We start from the raw sequence: 19,516 nt of genomic DNA, 5'->3' as shown, positions 1-19,516 counted from the left end.
CCCTCTCCCTCTCCCTCTCCCTCTCCTTACAGCCTTCTACCGCCACCACTCTCCCCCTCTCTCTCCCTCTCCCTCTCCCTCTCATTACAGCCTTCTACCGCCACCACTCTCCCCCTCTCTCTCCCTCTCCCTCTCCCTCTCATTACAGCCTTCTACCGCCACCACTCTCCCCCTCTCTCTCCCTCTCCCTCTCCCTCTCATTACAGCCTTCTACCGCCACCACTCTCCCCCTCTCTCTCCCTCTCCCTCTCCCTCTCATTACAGCCTTCTACCGCCACCACTCTCCCCCTCTCTCTCCCTCTCCCTCTCCCTCTCATTACAGCCTTCTACCGCCACCACTCTCCCCCTCTCTCTCCCTCTCCCTCTCCCTCTCATTACAGCCTTCTACCGCCACCACTCTCCCCCTCTCTCTCCCTCTCCCTCTCCCTCTCCCTCTCATTACAGCCTTCTACCGCCACCACTCTCCCCCTCTCCCTCTCCCTCTCCCTCTCCCTCTCCCTCTCATTACAGCCTTCTACCGCCACCACTCTCCCCCTCTCCCTCTCCCTCTCCCTCTCCCTCTCCCTCTCATTACAGCCTTCTACCGCCACCACTCTCCCCCTCTCCCTCTCCCTCTCATTACAGCCTTCTACCGCCACCTCTCTCCCCCTCTCTCCACCAACACTGTACCGCTCTCTCTCCCCCTCTCTCCACCAACACTGTACCGCTCTCTCTCCCCCTCTCTCCACCAACACTGTACCGCTCTCTCTCCCCCTCTCTCCACCAACACTGTACCGCTCTCTCTCCCCCTCTCTCCACCAACACTGTACCGCTCTCTCTCCCCCTCTCTCCACCAACACTGTACCGCTCTCTCTCCCCCTCTCTCCACCAACACTGTACCGCTCTCTCTCCCCCTCTCTCCACCAACACTGTACCGCTCTCTCTCCCCCTCTCTCCACCAACACTGTACCGCTCTCTCTCCCCCTCTCTCCACCAACACTGTACCGCTCTCTCTCCCCCTCTCTCCACCAACACTGTACCGCTCTCTCTCCCCCTCTCTCCACCAACACTGTACCGCTCTCTCTCCCCCTCTCTCCACCAAACTGTACCGCTCTCTCTCCCCCTCTCTCGCTCTTTCTCACACACATTACAGCCTTCTACCGTACCGCTCTCTCTCCCCCTCTCTCGCTCTTTCTCACACACATTACAGCCTTCTACCGTACCGCTCTCTCTCCCCCTCTCTCGCTCTTTCTCACACACATTACAGCCTTCTACCGTACCGCTCTCTCTCCCCCCTCTCTTCACCAACACTGTACCGCTCTCTCTCCCCCTCTCTCGCTCTTTCTCACACACATTACAGCCTTCTACCGCCACCACTCTACCACTCTCTCCACCAACACTGTACCGCTCTCTCCACCACCACCCTATGCCCCGCCACCCACTCTATGCACCACCACTCTACCCGCCACCCACTCTACCCGCCACCCACTCTACCCGCCACCACTTGATCAGCCACCACTCTACCCGCCACCCACTCTACCCGCCACCCACTCTACCCGCCACCCACTCTACCCGCCACCACTTGATCAGCCCACCACTCTACCCGCCACCACTTGATCAGCCACCACTCTACCCGCCACCACTTGATCAGCCACCACTCTACCCGCCACCACTTGATCAGCCACCACTCTACCCGCCACCACTTGATCAGCCACCACTCTACCCGCCACCACTTGATCAGCCACCACTTTACCCGCCACCACTTTCCAAATCCAAAACAACCCTCCATCACCACCCTACAACTCCACTCTCCAAACCCTCCCTCCTAATCCGCCCTCCAACTCCACCCTCAGAAAACGACCCTCTAATTCCACACTCTGACTCCAACCTCAAAATCCACCCTCCAAATCAACAATCCAAGTACTACTCCAACCTCAAAATCCACAATCCAAGTACTACTCCACCCTCCAACTCCACCCTCCAACAACAAATCCACCCTCCAAATCAAAATCTTACATACAAATCCGACTCCACCCTCCGACTCCACCCTCCAAATCAAAAGCCACCTACACCCTCCAACTCTACCATCCAAATCAAAATCCTACATACAAATCCAAATCCACCATCCAAATCAAAATCCTACATACACATCCAAATCCACCATCCAACTCTACCTTCCAACTTCATCCTCCACCCTCCAAATCAAAATCCTACATCCAAATCCACCATCCAACTGGAGGCCCTTTTTGCTGCCAGAATTGAGCCATTGGTTGTAGGGATCGCAAAAGACATCGTTTACACTATGCTTGTCCGATCTTCTTAAGAAATGCTCATTGCTGGACAAAATAATCAACTCCTACCCCCCGCCTGTGGAGTTGTTCAAGAAGGGTACCTTGCCTCATGGCCTGGGTAGGACAGTAGGGGAAAGTCTTAGCACCACAGCCTCTCCCCAGGGGGGAGATGGCATTGTCTCTGCCGGGCAGTGCCCTCAAGGCGCCCTTGTGGCAAAACAGGTGGGCCATACATCCATTCTTCCCCCACGGATGCAACCAATCACGCCTCTAAGCAGGAAAATACTGCCAAACAAGTTCAACCTAAATTTGCCTCCGGCTGCTGCCCCTTTGGTCGCAGTGTTTATACGAGTGCCACCGCTTAAAGAGGGCGAGCGCGAATCCACCACCGATCTTTTACATAAAGCGAAAATCTAGTGTGCTGATTCTTCTAGTGGGGAGGACTCTTCAGACTCGCTTATCTTTGCAAGGAGGGTGGGGGGGCTGTGTGGTGATTAATTTCAACAGGTATAACATGGCAGACAAACTCTTTTGGGACGGTTCTGTTATAACCGCAAAAGACCACGTGAGACCGTGTTTTTTTTATCCTCCCCCGGTGAAAGACTATGCTGGACATAGTCATTTCAATACGAGTTAAACCCTGAAATCACGCCCAAGGGTGGATATCTTTGCGGGTACTGCTGTGGGTTCCTCCCAATGCCATGTTCAAAAGCCAGAGCCCACACTGCCCCATCTCATGACCAAGGGGTGGGTGTTGTACCAGCTGGTAGCGGATTAGTCACTAGTAACCGCTTTGCACCCCTGTCAGGCCAGGAGGGCATGGAGGGCACGGAGGAGGTTGATTAACCCCTAGCCTGTGTGCCCCCCCCCCTCCCCCCAATAGGACCCCTTGAGCGGGAGGAGGCTGCGGTATGTAAACTACTTAGTTGGAACGTGGCAGGTATCAATAGTAAGGTAACAAACGAGGACTGGGTGGGTCTGGTCTGCGGACATGAAGTTATTGCCCTCCAAGAGACATGGGATACTGCAGATAGTTTTTGGTTGGATGGCTTCACCAGTTTCGTCATTGCTGCCACTCCAAGTAGATCAGGCAGAGCTAGGGGCGGCCTCATAACCCTTTTTTCCCTAAAACTTAAAGGGTCTTTGCAATTGGTCCATAATCCCTCCCCTAATCTGTTAATAGTTGAAAGGTCAGTTTCCCCTTCCAAGATTACCTTTTATATTAATTTTTATAACTCATTGAATAAGGACACTGGAATTAACAGTATAGCCAGTTTAGATTCCTTTTTATCCTCGGTCAGTCAAAACACATGTTTTAGTCATGAATTCATTCTGTTTGGGGATTTTAATATTCACACATGCAATGGTCTCTGCAGTTTAAAGAATGGTGCAGACTTTGCAGGGTTAGAAGGCTCACACTTTGAGGATTCTACAGCGGGAGCAGAGTTAGAAGACCTGCTGGCCAACTATAATCTTTGAGCCCAACTCACCTGAAGGCACTCCCAGAACCCACACTTATAAAGGCACCATCCCGGGGTCCATTATTGACTATATATTTATGACCCCAGGGATTCTAAATAGGGTAATAACATATAATACGTTGGTGTCTGTACATAGTGACCATAACCCGGTAGTAGTGAAAGTAGCCTGGGGGCAGCATATGGGGCCAAAGCCCCAACCACAAGAGGCATGTGCCGCAGTACGCTCAGTGGACCAGGGGAGAAGGCTCATATGGGCGAATGTGGCGCCTGATATTTTCTACGCAGAGCTTCTACCCAAAATTAATGGCCATTTAGAGGTTTGTCAAAATATTATGGCCCCGGCCCATGAAATAACGGGGGCTTTTGAAGCAATTTGTAATCAAATAGTGACTGACCTTTCGGCCAGCATGAGGAAGGGAGCCAGCAAGCATCATTGCTGGTTCAATGCAAATTGCTCCAAAGCTCACAGATCGCTGATGCTTGCACTCAAGCATTTATCAAGGGACAAGAAGAATATAGCGTATCTAAGGAAGCATTACAAGTTGGCCATTAATTCAAGGAAAGAGTCAATTAAGAAACAAGCCTGGGATAACCTACTTAATGTAGACGTCCTAAGGGATAGTAAACAATTCTGGCCTATAATAAACCAGCCCTGTTTCTCCGAAACGCCGAACTCCGATATGGAATGTGTGATTTCGGACGAAAAATGGATTAGTCACTTCAGTGCAGTATACGATGGGGAGCGTGTGGACTGTACCCTCAGTCCGTCCGTTGCCCCTGAGACTACCCCCCTGTGCTTCAACAAAGGTGAGGTGGAAAAAGCTATCCACTATACTTCAAAGAACAAAGCACCAGGCCCTGATGGGGTGCCGGCTGATCTATATAAACATTCCCCTGGTCTTTGGGCAGGTGTACTGACCAATGTGTTTAATGCGGCCATCGGTAGCTCCCACCCAACTTCCTGGGCAATATCCATCATTGTTCCGATTTTCAAGAAAGGCCACCGTGATGACCCAAGTTGTTATAGGCCTATATCTCTCCTGGACTCTGCCGTTAAGATCTTAGGCAGAGTCTTACTAACTAAGCTGAGGGAGAGTATTGAGAATTGCGGTGGGCTGGCCAACATTCAATACGGGTTCAGGGAGAAGAGGGGAACTATGGAACAGTGTTCCAACTTGCACCTTCTGATCGCTAAGTGCACGGTGGCCAAGGAGGGGTTTTTATTTCTAGCATTTATGGACCTCTCCTCGGCCTTCGACCTGGTGAACAGATCGAAGCTTTGGGCCATGTTGCTGAGGATCGGGATAGATGGGGCCCTGGTTAGATTCATGGCCTCTTTACATCAGGACTTATCCGCCAAGGTCAGGGTCACCAGGGAGGGAAGATGCAGTCCACATTTTAAGTCCATGCGTGGGGTATGGCAGGGCTGTATATTAGCCTCCCTACTGTTCACCATATATATCAATGGTCTGGGGAGGTTCTTGGAGGAGACAGGGGGGGATGTTCCGCGTATAGGAGAAGCAAAGATCCCTGCTCTCCTATACGCGGACGACGCAGTCCTTATAGCCCGTACCGGTAATGCCCTGCAGAGTTTGCTGCATGCATTTGGTACCTTCATGGATGATCTGGACATGAAGGTCGACGCTGGTAAATCCCACACAATGATAGTTGGAGCACATAGGCGTAAAGGGATGACCAACATTTTTAGATGTAAGGGCCAAGAGGTCTCTAGAACAGCAACTTTCCCTACCCGGGGGTTCTCTTCGACGAGAGGGGGTTGTGGGGCCTATAGGTTAGGGCAAAAAGCCTTTCAATGGCTAGGTCATCGGTGGCTCTTATGGCCTTCTCAAAAAGATTGGGGGCCAGGGCAATGGAGGCCCTAATGAAGGTCTATAGTTCTAAATGCATTTCAATCGCCATGTATGGTGCCCCAATCTGGGGTTAAGCTCAGCTGGAGCCCATACAGAGAGCCGAAAACAGGTTTCTACGTTCTTTACTGTCAGTCCCACCTTCGACCCCAACCTATTCTATTCACGCGGAGGTGGGCTTGGATCACATTACAGATAGGCTTAACCTGGCTCCGCTGATCTTTTGGTTAAGGATAAGGCTTAACAAGGAGTTAACCCTGAACCATTCGATAATGGAGGACGTCATGACACTAGAGCATTTTAAAAAGATCCCCTGGTTGGATTATCTGAGGAAGTCTTTTGACCGATTAGGGAGACCGGAACTTTTTGAATCTCCGCTATGTATAAGAAATACAGATGTAGTTGTGGTCAAGAGGCAGTTCTTGACTCTGGCAAGATCTATCCGAGAGGAAAAAGAACTCCAGAAGCCCTCGGTGAGGTCTCATTATATTTTAACAAGCTCTACTGCCATGGAACCTTACCTTAGTATTGTTACTAGACCTTTTCATAGGTTCCTCTTGACTAAATTCAGATTTAATTTGATTCATTACCATTTGGGAAACTATCAATCTTGGGCTAAGCCAGAGTTAGACCCTCCCTGCTCCTGTGACAACTTCTCAACCCAGGATACCTTACACTTTGTCATGTTCTGTCCATTGTTTTTAGTACCCCGAAAGAAATATTTGCTTCCAATCCTAAGGGAGGCTGGCTTTATACAAGTCAGACCGGCACCTCTTTACCTACAGTCTTTGAGCACCACCCGCATAACATTCTGTATGGGGAGTTTCTTGGCAGAAGCAGCTCGCATTAAAGCCAGTCATGTAATTACTGATAGCATTTAATGATCGTTCTTCAATTGTTGCTCACATTGACATTTTGTATGGCCACCTGCTTTTTGCATAAATCCCCTTATCAACTGTTTTTATGTATTGTAATTTTAATACTCTTGGATATATTTAAACTTTTAAAATGTGATTGTAGTTGAAGCAATTTTTGTAAATGTACCTTGGTACTTTTTGTATGGAATGTATGTCTTTTTATGATTTTATCCAAAATCGAATAAAAGTATTTTGACTGACTGACTGACACCTCCTTATTTAACTAAATGTTCTCTTCTCCTGTGCTGATCTGCTGCTCTTTTCCACCCGCATCCTTCTTTAACTCCATGTTTTATTCTCCTGTGCTGATCTGCTGCTCTCTAAAACCCGCCTCCTTCTTTAACTCCATGTTCTCTTCTCCTGTGCTGATCTGCTGCTCTCTTCCACCCCCTTCCTTATTTAACTCCCTGTTCTGTTCTCCCATCCTGATCTGCTGCTCTCTTCCACCCCGCCACCTTCTCCAAAACCATGTTCTCTTCTCCTGTGCTGATCTGCTGATCTCTTCAACACGCATCCTTCTTTAACTCCCTGTTCTCTTATAATATGCTGATCTGCTGCTCTCTTCCACATACATGCTTCTGTAACCGCACACTCGCATACATACAACCATGCACGCACACACATACAACACACATACAATCACACACACACACAACCACCCACATCTATCTATCGCCCTCACTCCATCCATCTATCTATCGCCCTCACTCTATCCATCCTATCACCGTTAACTCTATCTATTTGTCACACAACAACAGCATCACTCGGGGGCACCACAGCATCACTATCTGCTACCACAGCATCACTGAATGCCACAGCATCACTTGTCGCCACCACATCACTCAGCGCCACCACAGTATCAATCTGTGCAAACATTCAACAACTGGTTCAAATATGTTCTCTCAATGTTTCACGCTTTATTACAAATGTCACAAAAAATGTTGATATTTCACTTCTGTTATGTTTTAGTCACGATAAAATACACTGAACATAATCTTCACAAAAGTTATTTACAAAAGTTTCAGCTATTGCCTTTATAAATTACAATAACTTTTATTTAAGTATTAATTATTTTAAAAAAAGAAACTTATTTGTAAAATCAATACTTCTAAGTCACGTAAATACAAAACATGTTGCATTTAAAATGCTATAGGTGTCACATTGTCAAAAAATAAAAGTATTTGCATTGTAAATGACAAAGCTATTAATTTCACAATTTAAAAAAAACACATAAATAACAAATTTGTCATGTACAGGACAAAAAACTCAAACTTTCCTAAAGCGAGACCTATTGCATTGCAAATGCTTGTTTTATAAGGAAACCCAGATCTTGTAGCAGGGAGTTGCTATCTTGAGGTCGCTCAGAAGGCGCACGGCGCTCTGATTCATCAATAAAATGATGTCCCGATAGATGATTAGTCCATGAGTCTCATCTTGGTGAATAACTATGGAGTGAAAGAATTTTAAAGGAAGGGCCACATTCCCATACACCTCCTGACCCCAGCAAAGATGGAGGAACCTCAGGTGGTGCGAATAAATCCGTATCATGAAGTAAGCATCCTTCATATCCAGCATTCCCACCCTATTGTTTGGTAGCAGTATGTCTCTTAGGAGGTGTGAATAGCGATACACCTGACTCTTTCAAATTCATAACTGGACAAAGGCCCCTTTCTTTCTTTTTGGCCGGAAAGAGTTTGTCTTTTCACCCAGAAGATCTGTCCTCCATGTCCCTGTCCTGCATCCGTCGTCAGAAAGAAACCTAAGAATATATTCTAGCATTGGCACAGCCTCGTTTATGGTATTCCTGGGAGGCTGGAAAGTAACTGCTGCTTGTCAAGTGCCCCCAGCCTCTGCTGGCCCCTCTAAAATCCTTTATGCTGAAAACCCTCTTCCTGGACTGTTGGACCTTCTCCAATAGGGAAAATGTGGTCATGAACTTACTGATTTTCTTTCATGAAGGGATCTCTGAAGAGACCCCCTTGTGCCACCAGTCCTGCATCTGTGCTACCTGCGACTATGTTAAAGAAAAAATACAGTCAATGAGGGAAAACTGTTAGCATGAAAATGAATAAAATTCCTCTCCCCATGAAGCAGGGCGATACTACACGAGTCACACTCGTACAAAGACACACACAGCTTTTATATTTATCAACAAGAAGCTCCACAAGGAAAAGTACTATTCTAGCTGTTGATTAGTGAAAAAAAGAAAGAGGAAGTGCTTAACTTGTGGATATTCTTATGTGATGGTCGGTATCCCTGATTGGTGGACATTTGTTCTTCAGCTTGGACTCCTGGGACTTCTAGTCTTATGCTGTTGTAATGTTTGTAATGTTCATAAAAATAGGTTTCTGAGCAAAATAAATGAAGAGTGAAATGCATGATCTGAGCCTCTGGGCCTGACCGAGAATGGTCCCTGAGCATGTTTTGCTGTTGACCTAGTTGTGTTCCTGCAATACACCGGGTTTGTCCTCTGTAAGACTCATGCTGAAATGCTTATCCTGTTCCTGTTTTATCTTTTAACTACTGCAGGCCTGAAGAATTTATTGAATGCGATGCTCCAGTAGATCATCATGGAAATAAAACAGATGAACTTGAACATGGATGTAAAAAGGTAAGCACTGAAAGCTCAATTGTCCCTTAATACCTGCTATGAGTCTTAAGAGGAATGAGGTAGATTGACTTTTAATTGCTAATGTTTTATGATTATGGCTGCTTTCTTAAATTTTTTAGATTGTTTGTGAACAGGCTGGCTGGATCTGTTGGGTGAATAGTACAGTGCACATCTTGCGGTGTAAATATCAGCCTGGTCAAACGTGCTATCTCTGAGGTTTCTATAAGGGGCAGAATTAAAGATCTGGTACTTAAAATCTAGTGCACCATTAAAAAAAGGTTTCACTAATCAGCAGTTTAATTTATCATCTCCTACTCGACCACGTGCTTATGTTGGCAACTGACATCCTGCGAGGAAAGTTCATCCTCCCACGTTGATCCATCCTTCCTATGATCTTAGCCAGAGCGGCTTCTGCATATTATTTGGAATAGGTCTCATAAGACACCATGGATTGTTTGCGGGACGTGCATTTTGGCAGTTTGGGTCCTGACCTTGAACTGGCGGCAACCTGTATGATCTTATTCTGCCTACCTGAGCTGTGGCGGACCCATACTCCATCACAAAGGTGACAGATAGCCTGTCTGCCTTAGTACAGTGCATTAGGATATAATGCACTTATATGCTTGACTTGTATTAAAGGGGACAGGATATCTATCCCATTTGTGATGGAGTACCTGTCCTCCGGACTCTAAATCAGGTCAATAATCTTATTTTGTTGTTTAAGAGTTGCTAGTTCCACAGGAGACGTTTGACAGCTTTGAAGCTGTTTTTCCTTTGTTCTAGTTCTACTCTGAGTTTAACTATTAAGTTTCAATCAAGAGGACCACCTAGGCCTTTGCCATCACATTCCTTCACAGAATCTACAGAAGCCAGCAAAACAGAACATTCTCAGCCAAATCACATTTATTGTTTGGGCATGGTCACTTTTTTTTCTTCTTTTAAATTTGCATGCCAATCCTTATGTGCATATTTTGAAGGTAGTATAACAGTCTGTTCACTGACTTGCAAAATCTCTTGTATCCTTTCTGGGTGTTGCCGAAATACTTTGGTTTAATTCATTGTTGTGTAAATAACTTTACCTGCTGACAAAAAGTTGGAGCTTTGTTATTGGTTTTGCCATTAACTGAGCACCAATCTTCTTTAAGGCTAGGAAACCATTCTTTTGAGGGACCTATTTAATTTGATTAGTATTATATTCAATTCTCCTTAGTCAAGGGACATTTTCCATTGTGTCATATGCTGTAATGATAATTCTATGTTGGTAGTACTTCCACTGCTTGATGTTGAAGGGAGCCTTGAGGGTCAACTGCATAAAAGGAGGGGCTAGGATGGGAGTGGCTCAGATCTACAGAAATCGGTTGGAGTAAACAATAAAGATGGCCTCCTATGAAAGGATGTTATGGAAACTACAGGATGAGACTTGTGTTGTACGGAAAAATAAGGAAACAGTTGTTGAAGTCAGTCTGAGTTCCGACAGCTGCCTTTGTTGGCCATGCGCTTTCTCTTTTGCTGAGGTGAATAGACTGAACTTGGCTCTCTGTACCGCCACCATAATCGGACAAATATAAAGTCTGCTAGATCCAGATAGAGTGTGAGCTTGGTTGCACTACAGCTACTTGGACTTTAGTAACAGGAAAAATTACTCCAAGTCTGTGAAGCCAGAGGTTCTCTGGGCTGCAAGATAATTGCATTTAAACCTGCTCTGGAATTGGGTTTTCAGAAAATCATAATAATTTGGTTTCTAAACTAATGAGCTTTTCATTGTGTATTCATAGTTACAAAAACCTCTGAATCTACTATATTTCTGGGGAAGGAGAGTGGAGGAGGGAGGTGTGAATTTAATAAAAGGGGAGCATCGTGTTTTTTTTTGAAGGGCGAAGGCAGGTGTTAGTATGGATGATTCCGTTGATGTCAATGGGAAGCATTTGGCATGCTTGAAATGAAAAAATGATTACCAGGCTGATGACACCCTGCAAATCAGGAAGAGTTGAGTGGTCTGGAAAAACATTGTAGTGTTCATCAAATAGTGACTACAGTCATTTGCAACTTCTCATTGATTGACTTATTCCAGTCTTAGAATATGGATGTCTACTTGCATCCATGGAATGCTCTGAGTGCTGTCATTCATATCTTGTTTATGAATTGCATCATAGGCCTATCCAAAGCTTGTTATATTTCTAATCCTTTGTCAGTTTTGAATCTGGTATGTGCATAAGCAGTATTTTTTACTACTCCTATTGTAGTTCTACGCAGAATTTGAAGGGGATTGTCTTTATGATGTGGCAAATGTAAGGCTTTGGAACATTATTTCCGTATTATTTCACTAAGTGCTGTCCCATCACCATAGGGGTGTGAATCAGAAAACCATTTTTTTCAGTGTCAAAATGTTTTTTAGGATTCAAAAAGATTTGGGTTCTATTTGGTTTAAAAAGAATGCCAGACTACTTTGGCAAAACTACAACTGTTGTGGGTTCCTGAGAGTACCCCGGGTGGAAAACGTCAAAGAATGCCAGACTACTTTGGCAAAACTGCAACTGTTGTGGGTTCCTGAGAGTACCCCAGGTGAAAAACGTCACATAAATAAATGATGCAGAAAAGTGTATTTGCATGACTTGTTTTTTCAAAACATAGATCCCCTTTTTTGTGTTATATTATAGTTGGGGGCTGCAGTTTGCAGTGCACCCCGAAAACATCCACCTAACTCTCCTTTCATTTACAGATGCAGAAAAAGTAAGCATTCTTCTGGATTTTCAGTTATCATAAAAGTAATTCCACCAAACCGAATTCTGTGAATGAGGAGGCTATTTACTCTGGCAACTTAGTCTTTTTGAGCATGTCCGTTTTTTAGCATGTCAGTGGAACATAAAAGAATATTTGAATACCATGCCCTAGACTCAGTATTCTGCACAGAACGTTTATCCCTTGACGCAAGTCTACATTACATAGTAGAAGCACAGTGTGCAAGGATCTCATTCTTTCTTTTTAGTTAGCAACCGCTTTATCAGCGGACCCCACCGAACTCAAAAACTACCGCCCCATCTCGCTCCTCCCGTTCCCGGCCAAAGTCATCGAGAAGACCGTCAACAAGCAGCTTGCTGCCTTCCTCGAGAAGAACGGATCCCTCGGCCTCTCGCAGTCCGGCTTCCGGGCCAACCACAGCACCGAGACCGCCCTCATCGCAGCCACTGATGACATCCGAGCCCTGCTCGACAACGGAGAAACTGCGGCCCTCATCCTCCTGGACCTCTCCGCGGCATTCAACACCGTCTGCCACCGCACCCTAGTGCAGCGCCTCAGCAACGTCGGAATCCAAGAGAAGGCACTAGATTGGATCGTTTCCTTCCCCGCCGGAAGGACACAGAGTCCGCCTCCTCCCGTTCAGATCAGAAGCCACCGAAGTCATCTGCGGCGTTCCTCAAGGCTCCTTGCTCAGCCCTACCCTCTTCAACGTCTACATGACCCCCCTTGCGGCCATTGCACGCCAACACAACCTCAACATCATCTCTTACGCCGACGACACCCAGCTGATCCTCTCCCTCACCAGCGACCCCGCCACCGCCAGAGCCAACCTACACGAAGGGATGACAGACGTAGCCGAGTGGATGATGAACAACCGCCTGAAACTGAACTCCGACAAGACGGAAGTCCTCATCCTAGGCCCGTCACCCTCCGCCTGGGATGACTCATGGTGGCCCACCACCATGGGCAGCGCACCCAAACACACAGACCACGCACGCAACCTGGGCTTCATCCTGGACTCCTCCCTCTCCATGACCAGACAAGTCAACGCTGTCTCCTCGTCGTGCTTCAACATCCTGCGCATGCTACGTAAGATCTTCAGGTGGATCCCCTCCGAGACCAGGAAGATGGTCACCCAGGCCCTCGTCACCAGACGACTGGACTACGGCAACTCCCTCTACGCCGGAACCACCGCCAAACTCCAGAGGAGACTCCAGCGGATCCAGAACGCCTCAGCAAGACTCCTCCTCGACATCCCCAGACACAGCCACATTTCCGGACACCTAAGAGACCTGCACTGGCTCCCAGTCAACAAGAGAATAATCTTCCGTCTCCTCACCCACGCACACAAAGCTCTCCACAACCAAGGCCCAAGATACCTCAACAGCCGCCTCAACTTCTACACTCCCACACGCCAGCTTCGATCGACCAACCACGCCCTCGCCGCCGTCCCCTGCATCGGAAGAGCCACCACAGGAGGAAGGTCCTTCTCCTACCTGGCCGCCATGACCTGGAACTCCCTCCCGACCCACCTCCGCCTGACCCAAGACCACCTCGCCTTCAGGAAGCAGCTCAAGACCTGGCTGTTCGAGCAGTAGCGGACCCCCCCCCCCCCCCCTCTCCCCCTCCCAGCGCCTTGAGACCCTCCGGGTGAGTAGTGCGCTATACAAATGCTTGATTGATTGGTAGACCTGTTATTTCTAATACATTACATATACTTGGAGTGGGCTGTGGGTCATCCCCTTCCTCATTATTGGATAGCTTTGTTGCCTGCATCACTTCCATGTTATTAATTTAATAACTTTCTCCCCCACTTTTCTGTTTGTCCCTGACTGGAGCATTTCGACCTCAGTGTTTTTGTTTGTATGATGTGTCCATTTCTTCCCTGTCCTGTCACCACTCCCCCGGCATTAGATCCCTCTTTACACTCTACAATATTTTTTTTGCTATTTTTCTGCCCACTTGTCTCCACTCGCCAGGCGGCCATCTTTAAAATCAGGTTCTTCCCGTCCCAACATGGCCATGCACATGCAGCAGTAATCTATAAATGGGTTTTTGTAAATTTTAACAAATAACATGCAAAGGTGTCCGGCATCTGTGTTCAAGTAAGCACAGTGGCCATCTTTGAACCAGATTTATTAAGAGAAAACCAAATGCATCGAAAGATGGCTGCTGCTGATGCATGTTACTTTGTAGCCTTTATGTTTAAGTGCATTTTTGTAATATTTTACAAATTCATTCCAAGATGGGAGGGACCAGTTGGTTTTTACCAATGCTTGCTGGATAGTGTTGCATGGTTAAAAGTACTTGTCATTCAAAAGTTAATCCTTTTGTTTGAAATCAACAGTGGAATGCCACAAATATCACAGTAGTGCTCAACAGATGTGATTTTTTTTCAATTGATATGCTTTTTTTTAATCCGCTTTGTCACAGTTTGGTGGTCAAGAATATAAAGAAGTAGAGCGCACTGAAGTACCTTGTAAGGCGTTGGATGGGATTGAGTGTGCTGGTCCACGCACATTTAGAAGGGACAATGTACCTTGCATCAAGTGAGTAACTAGTTCAGACTTTTTGTGACCACATTCTCTGCTTCTGTACGCATTGCCCCTTTCCACCACGCACCATCACCTCAGTGTAATTCAGAAGTGCCAATGGCCCCTTTTCTGTGTTTTGTTTCACATTTCAGTATTTTCTATTCAAAAGGAAAAAAGTCATTTAACTGTGCAAAACATCTTACAGCAAGAGGAATACCATTTACAACTTGCACTTGGTAGGATTACTCCTAGGGTTAAGCGGTTCTTTAAAAACATGTTTTTGTTAACTTAAGTGCTGGTTTTCCATTCTTAAGATTTCAGTTTATAGAGAGTGGTTGTCTGGATTAGATATATATATATATATATATATATATATATATATATATATATATATATATATTCGCTCTCTGCCCCAAAGTACGTGGCACTCTTTTCGGTGGGTGCAGTCCAAGCGCGTCGGAGCCTCGCGCTTCCAATAAGCAAGCTCAACCCCTCCCTGTCCCGGGTGGGAAATAAAGACTGCACACACGGGAATCTTCAAGCGTGGCTTCCGTAACGCGTCTGTGCGAGTAAAGTTGCCTTCTTGAATTGAAGATTCCGGTGTGTGCAGTCTTTATTTCCCGACCGGGAGGGGTTGAATATATAATATATATTCTCTCTCTATTTCTATATCTCTCTGACTCTATATCTCTCTGACTCTATATATGTCTCTATATCTCTCTGACTCTATATCTCGCTATATCTCTCTCTTGGGGACAATGAGTCAATCCGCTTTGTCCATTGGCTAACTTATCTGTGAGTGACGGAATTCTGCTCTTTCATAATGAGCACATCCTTGCAGAAAGTAGTTCCTTCTGTGGCTGCTATGGCTCTCTGTGTGTGTTTTAATACAGTAAAATATGCATTGGATGTTAGACATTTCCTTTCTTATTGGTAACTGCTTGACGGCTTCTCCAGCAATAATGTTCTACAAAAAATAATTACCACTCAAAACAGGCATTAAAAAATCCCAAAAACTGCAGCCAATGCCGGGACTATTGAACTTTCCAATGCTTGTGTTTTTTTATGTCTTTAAGGTGCAAGATTTTATGGAAATGTGTTTCCACAGCAGTTGTCTAGGGATTTATTTTTAGAAATGTAGCCAGACGATGTTGCGATTAGTTGTGCAATGTTTTGAAGTTGAACAGTTCTAAGGAAATTATGAGAGATTCATTTTTAAGAGTTTTGTTTCATCAAAATGGTAACTGTCCAGCTTCCTCCAAACAGACTTGCAAACGATTTTTTAGTTTTTTTCGTTTTAAAATTCAATATTCTAACTGTAACATTTGTCTTGGATCTGTCAGCCTTAGGGTGGTCTTCCCACTAAACCTTTTGCCGCCCTTTTTATTTATTTTTTGTTGATGATCTTGTGTTTGCTGGCCTTAGGACTGCGTACTTTACCTCTGCTAACCAGTGGTAAATTGCATGTGCTTAAAAGCTGGCCACATTTGCTTATCCCCAATTGGCATATTTAATTTTCTTAAAAATCCCTGGTAAGGTAGTAAGTGCCACATGTACCCAGGACCCGTAAATTAAGTGCTACTAGAGGGCCTGCTGCACTGATTGTGCTACCTACTTCAGTAGCCCTTCTAAACTTGTCTCAGGCCTGCCATTGTACCCTGTGTGAGCAGTTTTAAACTGCCATTTCGACCTGGCAAAAGAAACCTTTTGCTAGGCCTAATACCTCCTTTTTATTACATACAAGTCACCCCTAGGGCAGGCCCTGGATGCCAGGGTGCAGTGTATTTAAAAATCTGGACATATACTTTTAAGTTTAACATGTTCTGGTAGTGAACCTTATTACATTTAATAGGCTGTCATTTTCAAGTGGAGGAAAGTAACCAGTTCATGTCGGGTGTCTTTGGAATTGGAATGAAAAAATCCTCTTTCATGGTAATGTTGGAACTCAAATTACAATTTTGAAAATGCCACTTTTAGAAAGTTGGCATTTTACTGCCTTAGCCACGAAGTACCTATAGTCTGTCCCTGGGTCACATGACTGGGTGTAGCTGAGAGTTGGGCGTTGTATATTTCACCTAGACAGCCACACATAATAGAGAGCAAGCATAGGTTGCCTGGATGGCCCATTCCTGGCAGGATGGGTGAGCAGAGCTGGGCCCAGCCAAACTTACACTTGAGTAGGCTGTGCCCTGCCTCCACACAAAGGGCTGCGTACCCCCTGTAGTTAGTGTGGAGCCAGGATAGGGAAGGCAAAACTCCTGTGGACGTCAAAAGGAAACCTCTAGAAGCTTCTCCCACCTTCAAGAGAAAGGGTACCAGGTACAAAATATTGGACCTCAGACACCACTTTTCAGTATACTTCTGGACCTGTGGACACTTCCCCAGGAAGGACTGCTGTGCTGAAGGGGCTGCCACTTTGCTAGACTGCTGCTCTGCTGACCTCCTGCCATTTTTTTCTGGATGAGAAGGACTGACCTGCGTCTGTTAAACCCAGGACCCCAAAGTGACTCCAAGTGCTAGTTGGCTGACCTCCTGACTTGATCCTCAGGGACAGAACACTCAAACAACCATAAACTCAGCATCTGGACTCTTCCATTTGTGAGTCTACCTTGTCAATTGGTGCCACCCCAGGCCTGGACCCTTGGAAGTGGGCCTAAAGTGCTCTGCAGCCTCTGTGGACCCAGCGGTACATATCCATCTTCTTTGCTGTGCAGCACAGCCCCAAGGAGAACCGATGAAGCGCCGCTGCTGTGTGGATTGGACCTGTCGCAGGGACCTACATTGCCTTTGTGGCCCCTACAGAACCGCCGCTGTGCGACGCATCCTTGGCGCAGGTCCTTGCATCTCTTTTCGATAGCAGCCTCGATGACAACTCTGGACTCTGCATCACAGCTTGGCTGACCTCTGTCCCGACAGATCGCCTCTGCTGTGTGATGCATCTCTGACGCGAAAACTTTCAACACTCTGCAAACCAGTATTTAAAGTATACAAAACAATGACAGAGCACAGCTAAAGCAAGTATACAATTGACTAATTTTCAGTCAAAAAAGGTTATTTAATACACAGAACATAAGAAAAAATGTAACACTTTGTTCAGCACATAGATCTTCACCACTGTTGCCAGATTGTTACAGCAATGGTACAGCCGACTTGTCGCACGGGCAGGCTGCTGTCGGAATCCAGCAGAATCAAACGCGGCACCAGACAAGGATGCCCGCTGTCCCCATTGCTCTTCTCACTCGCAATGGAACCCTTGGCAGAAATATTGAGAACTCGGGGAGCGGAATGGGGAATCCTGCTGGCGGATGGAGTACACACGGTCTCGCTGTACGCAGGCGACCTGCTCTTGTATGTTAGGGACCTGACTCATGTACCCCCAGCGTTGTCTGACATCTTCGGCACTTTTGAGGCAATGTCGGGACTCCGGGTCAACTGGACAAAGTCTGGGGTATACTTGTTTAGCTCGAACACGCGAGAAAGCGAGATCAACATAAGTGGCACTCGACTCGCCTGGTATCCGACTACGTTCAGATACCTGGTTGTTTACATTTATAGGTCCCCAACTGAAGTACTAGAGGGCAACCTGGTGAGGGCAATCTCCTCTGTACAGGCACAAATAGCCTTTTGGAAGACCCTCCCGCTAAATGTGCCCGGCCGAGTGACGTTCACTAAAATGATAATACTGCTGAGGCTGCTATATTATTATTCCAACAACCTAGTGTATGTCCCGACCCGCGTCTTTCGAGAGCTGGAAACTCTGACTTGGAGCCTTATCTGGCATACGGGGCGACCCCTGAGTAGCGTTGACAAAACTTTATGCACCCACAGACACTGGAGGCCTCGCAGTCCCCAACCATGAACTTTACTATCTTGCGGCGCAGCTGCAGCGGGCGGCCGGATGGCTAAGTGGCAAGTGCCTAGGTGACACAGCCACAGACACCACAATGCTGAACCTGGCGCAGATCCATGCGTTATTTCACCCTTTGACCAAAACTGTTTGCCCGAAACAGCTACACCTAGTGGTGGCCCACAAATGCTACACTCGCAGCCTACGGTTAACACGCGAAACAAAGCCCTATGCCCCGGTCCTGCCTTTATTGGGTACTCCCCGGACTGAAGGAGTAGTGACGGAAGCTGCACTGGATCAATGGACGAGGATTGGTGTGGATACCATGGCGGATCTATATGCGGATGGTACCCTGATACCCTTTGGGACACTGGCAGAAGACACAGGCCTTCCGGCTGGACAGTTTTTGCAGCACGCATCCATAATACACACATACACGAAGGCATAGGGTGACATCAAGGAAGAACTACCAACACACCAATTGGTGCAATACCTGCATGTCATGGGGAACGGGTCGCACGTGATACACTGGTTGGCACAGGCCATATTGTCGCACACACAGGTCACTCTACAGCCATTGCGAGACAAATGGGCGGTGGATAGAGGGAAAGAATGGACAGACAAGGAATGGACAATGATACTGAAAAGTCCCACCTATATTCCACGTAACTCTCGCTTTAAACTCATACAGTTCTATATATTGCATAGGGCATACCTATCACCGAATAAAATTAACCAGTACTTTGCAACGGCCACCGCCGAGTGCCCCAGATGCTTGCTAGCTAACGCGGATCTCCTCCATATGCTGTGGAGCTGCCTGAGGATACATACATACATACTGGCACGCAGTGACAACAATATTGGCAAAAGGGACTGACATGCAATTACAGCACACATGGGAGACATGTTTGCTAGGCCTTTATAAAAGGACGAAAAACAACAAAGTTCTCTCCAGATTCTGGGACCTGGGACTGGTTATGGCCAAAAGACTTCTCAATAAACGCTGGAAGCGCAATGAACCTCCGCACCTCAAACACTGGCATACCTCGTTTGATAACTGGGCAAGGGCAGAAAGCATTGTCCCACATAGGGAAGAGACAGTGGGGCACAGGAAATTCCCCATTGCACAGCTCTGGGATGAAGTACTGGGAACATTCCACCAGGCATGTATAGACCAGGGAGTCACCTGAACCCCCCCCCCCCCCCCCCTCTTCTGGGGCGGGGGGTGCATAGCAGCGATGGGGGAGAG

At 46.7% G+C, this 19,516-nt stretch overlaps 1 protein-coding gene across 1 annotated transcript in view; it reads left to right on the top strand.

The window, feature by feature from the left end:
* TM2D2 (TM2 domain containing 2) overlaps positions 1 to 19,516 on the top strand; it is a 74,930-nt gene that overhangs the window by 48,555 nt on the left and 6,859 nt on the right. The window contains exons 2-3 of the mRNA XM_086943739.1: positions 9,066 to 9,147; positions 14,320 to 14,435. Coding sequence (XP_086799865.1) covers positions 9,066 to 9,147; positions 14,320 to 14,435 — 198 coding nt within the window. The remainder of the gene's footprint in view (positions 1 to 9,065; positions 9,148 to 14,319; positions 14,436 to 19,516) is intronic.

This window comes from Lissotriton vulgaris, chromosome 11, assembly GCF_964263255.1.
Source record: "Lissotriton vulgaris chromosome 11, aLisVul1.2, whole genome shotgun sequence".
In the NCBI taxonomy this organism is placed as follows: Eukaryota; Metazoa; Chordata; class Amphibia; order Caudata; family Salamandridae; genus Lissotriton; species Lissotriton vulgaris.
Note: the sequence above shows the minus strand (reverse complement) of the source record. Positions and strands in the feature narration are given on the sequence as shown.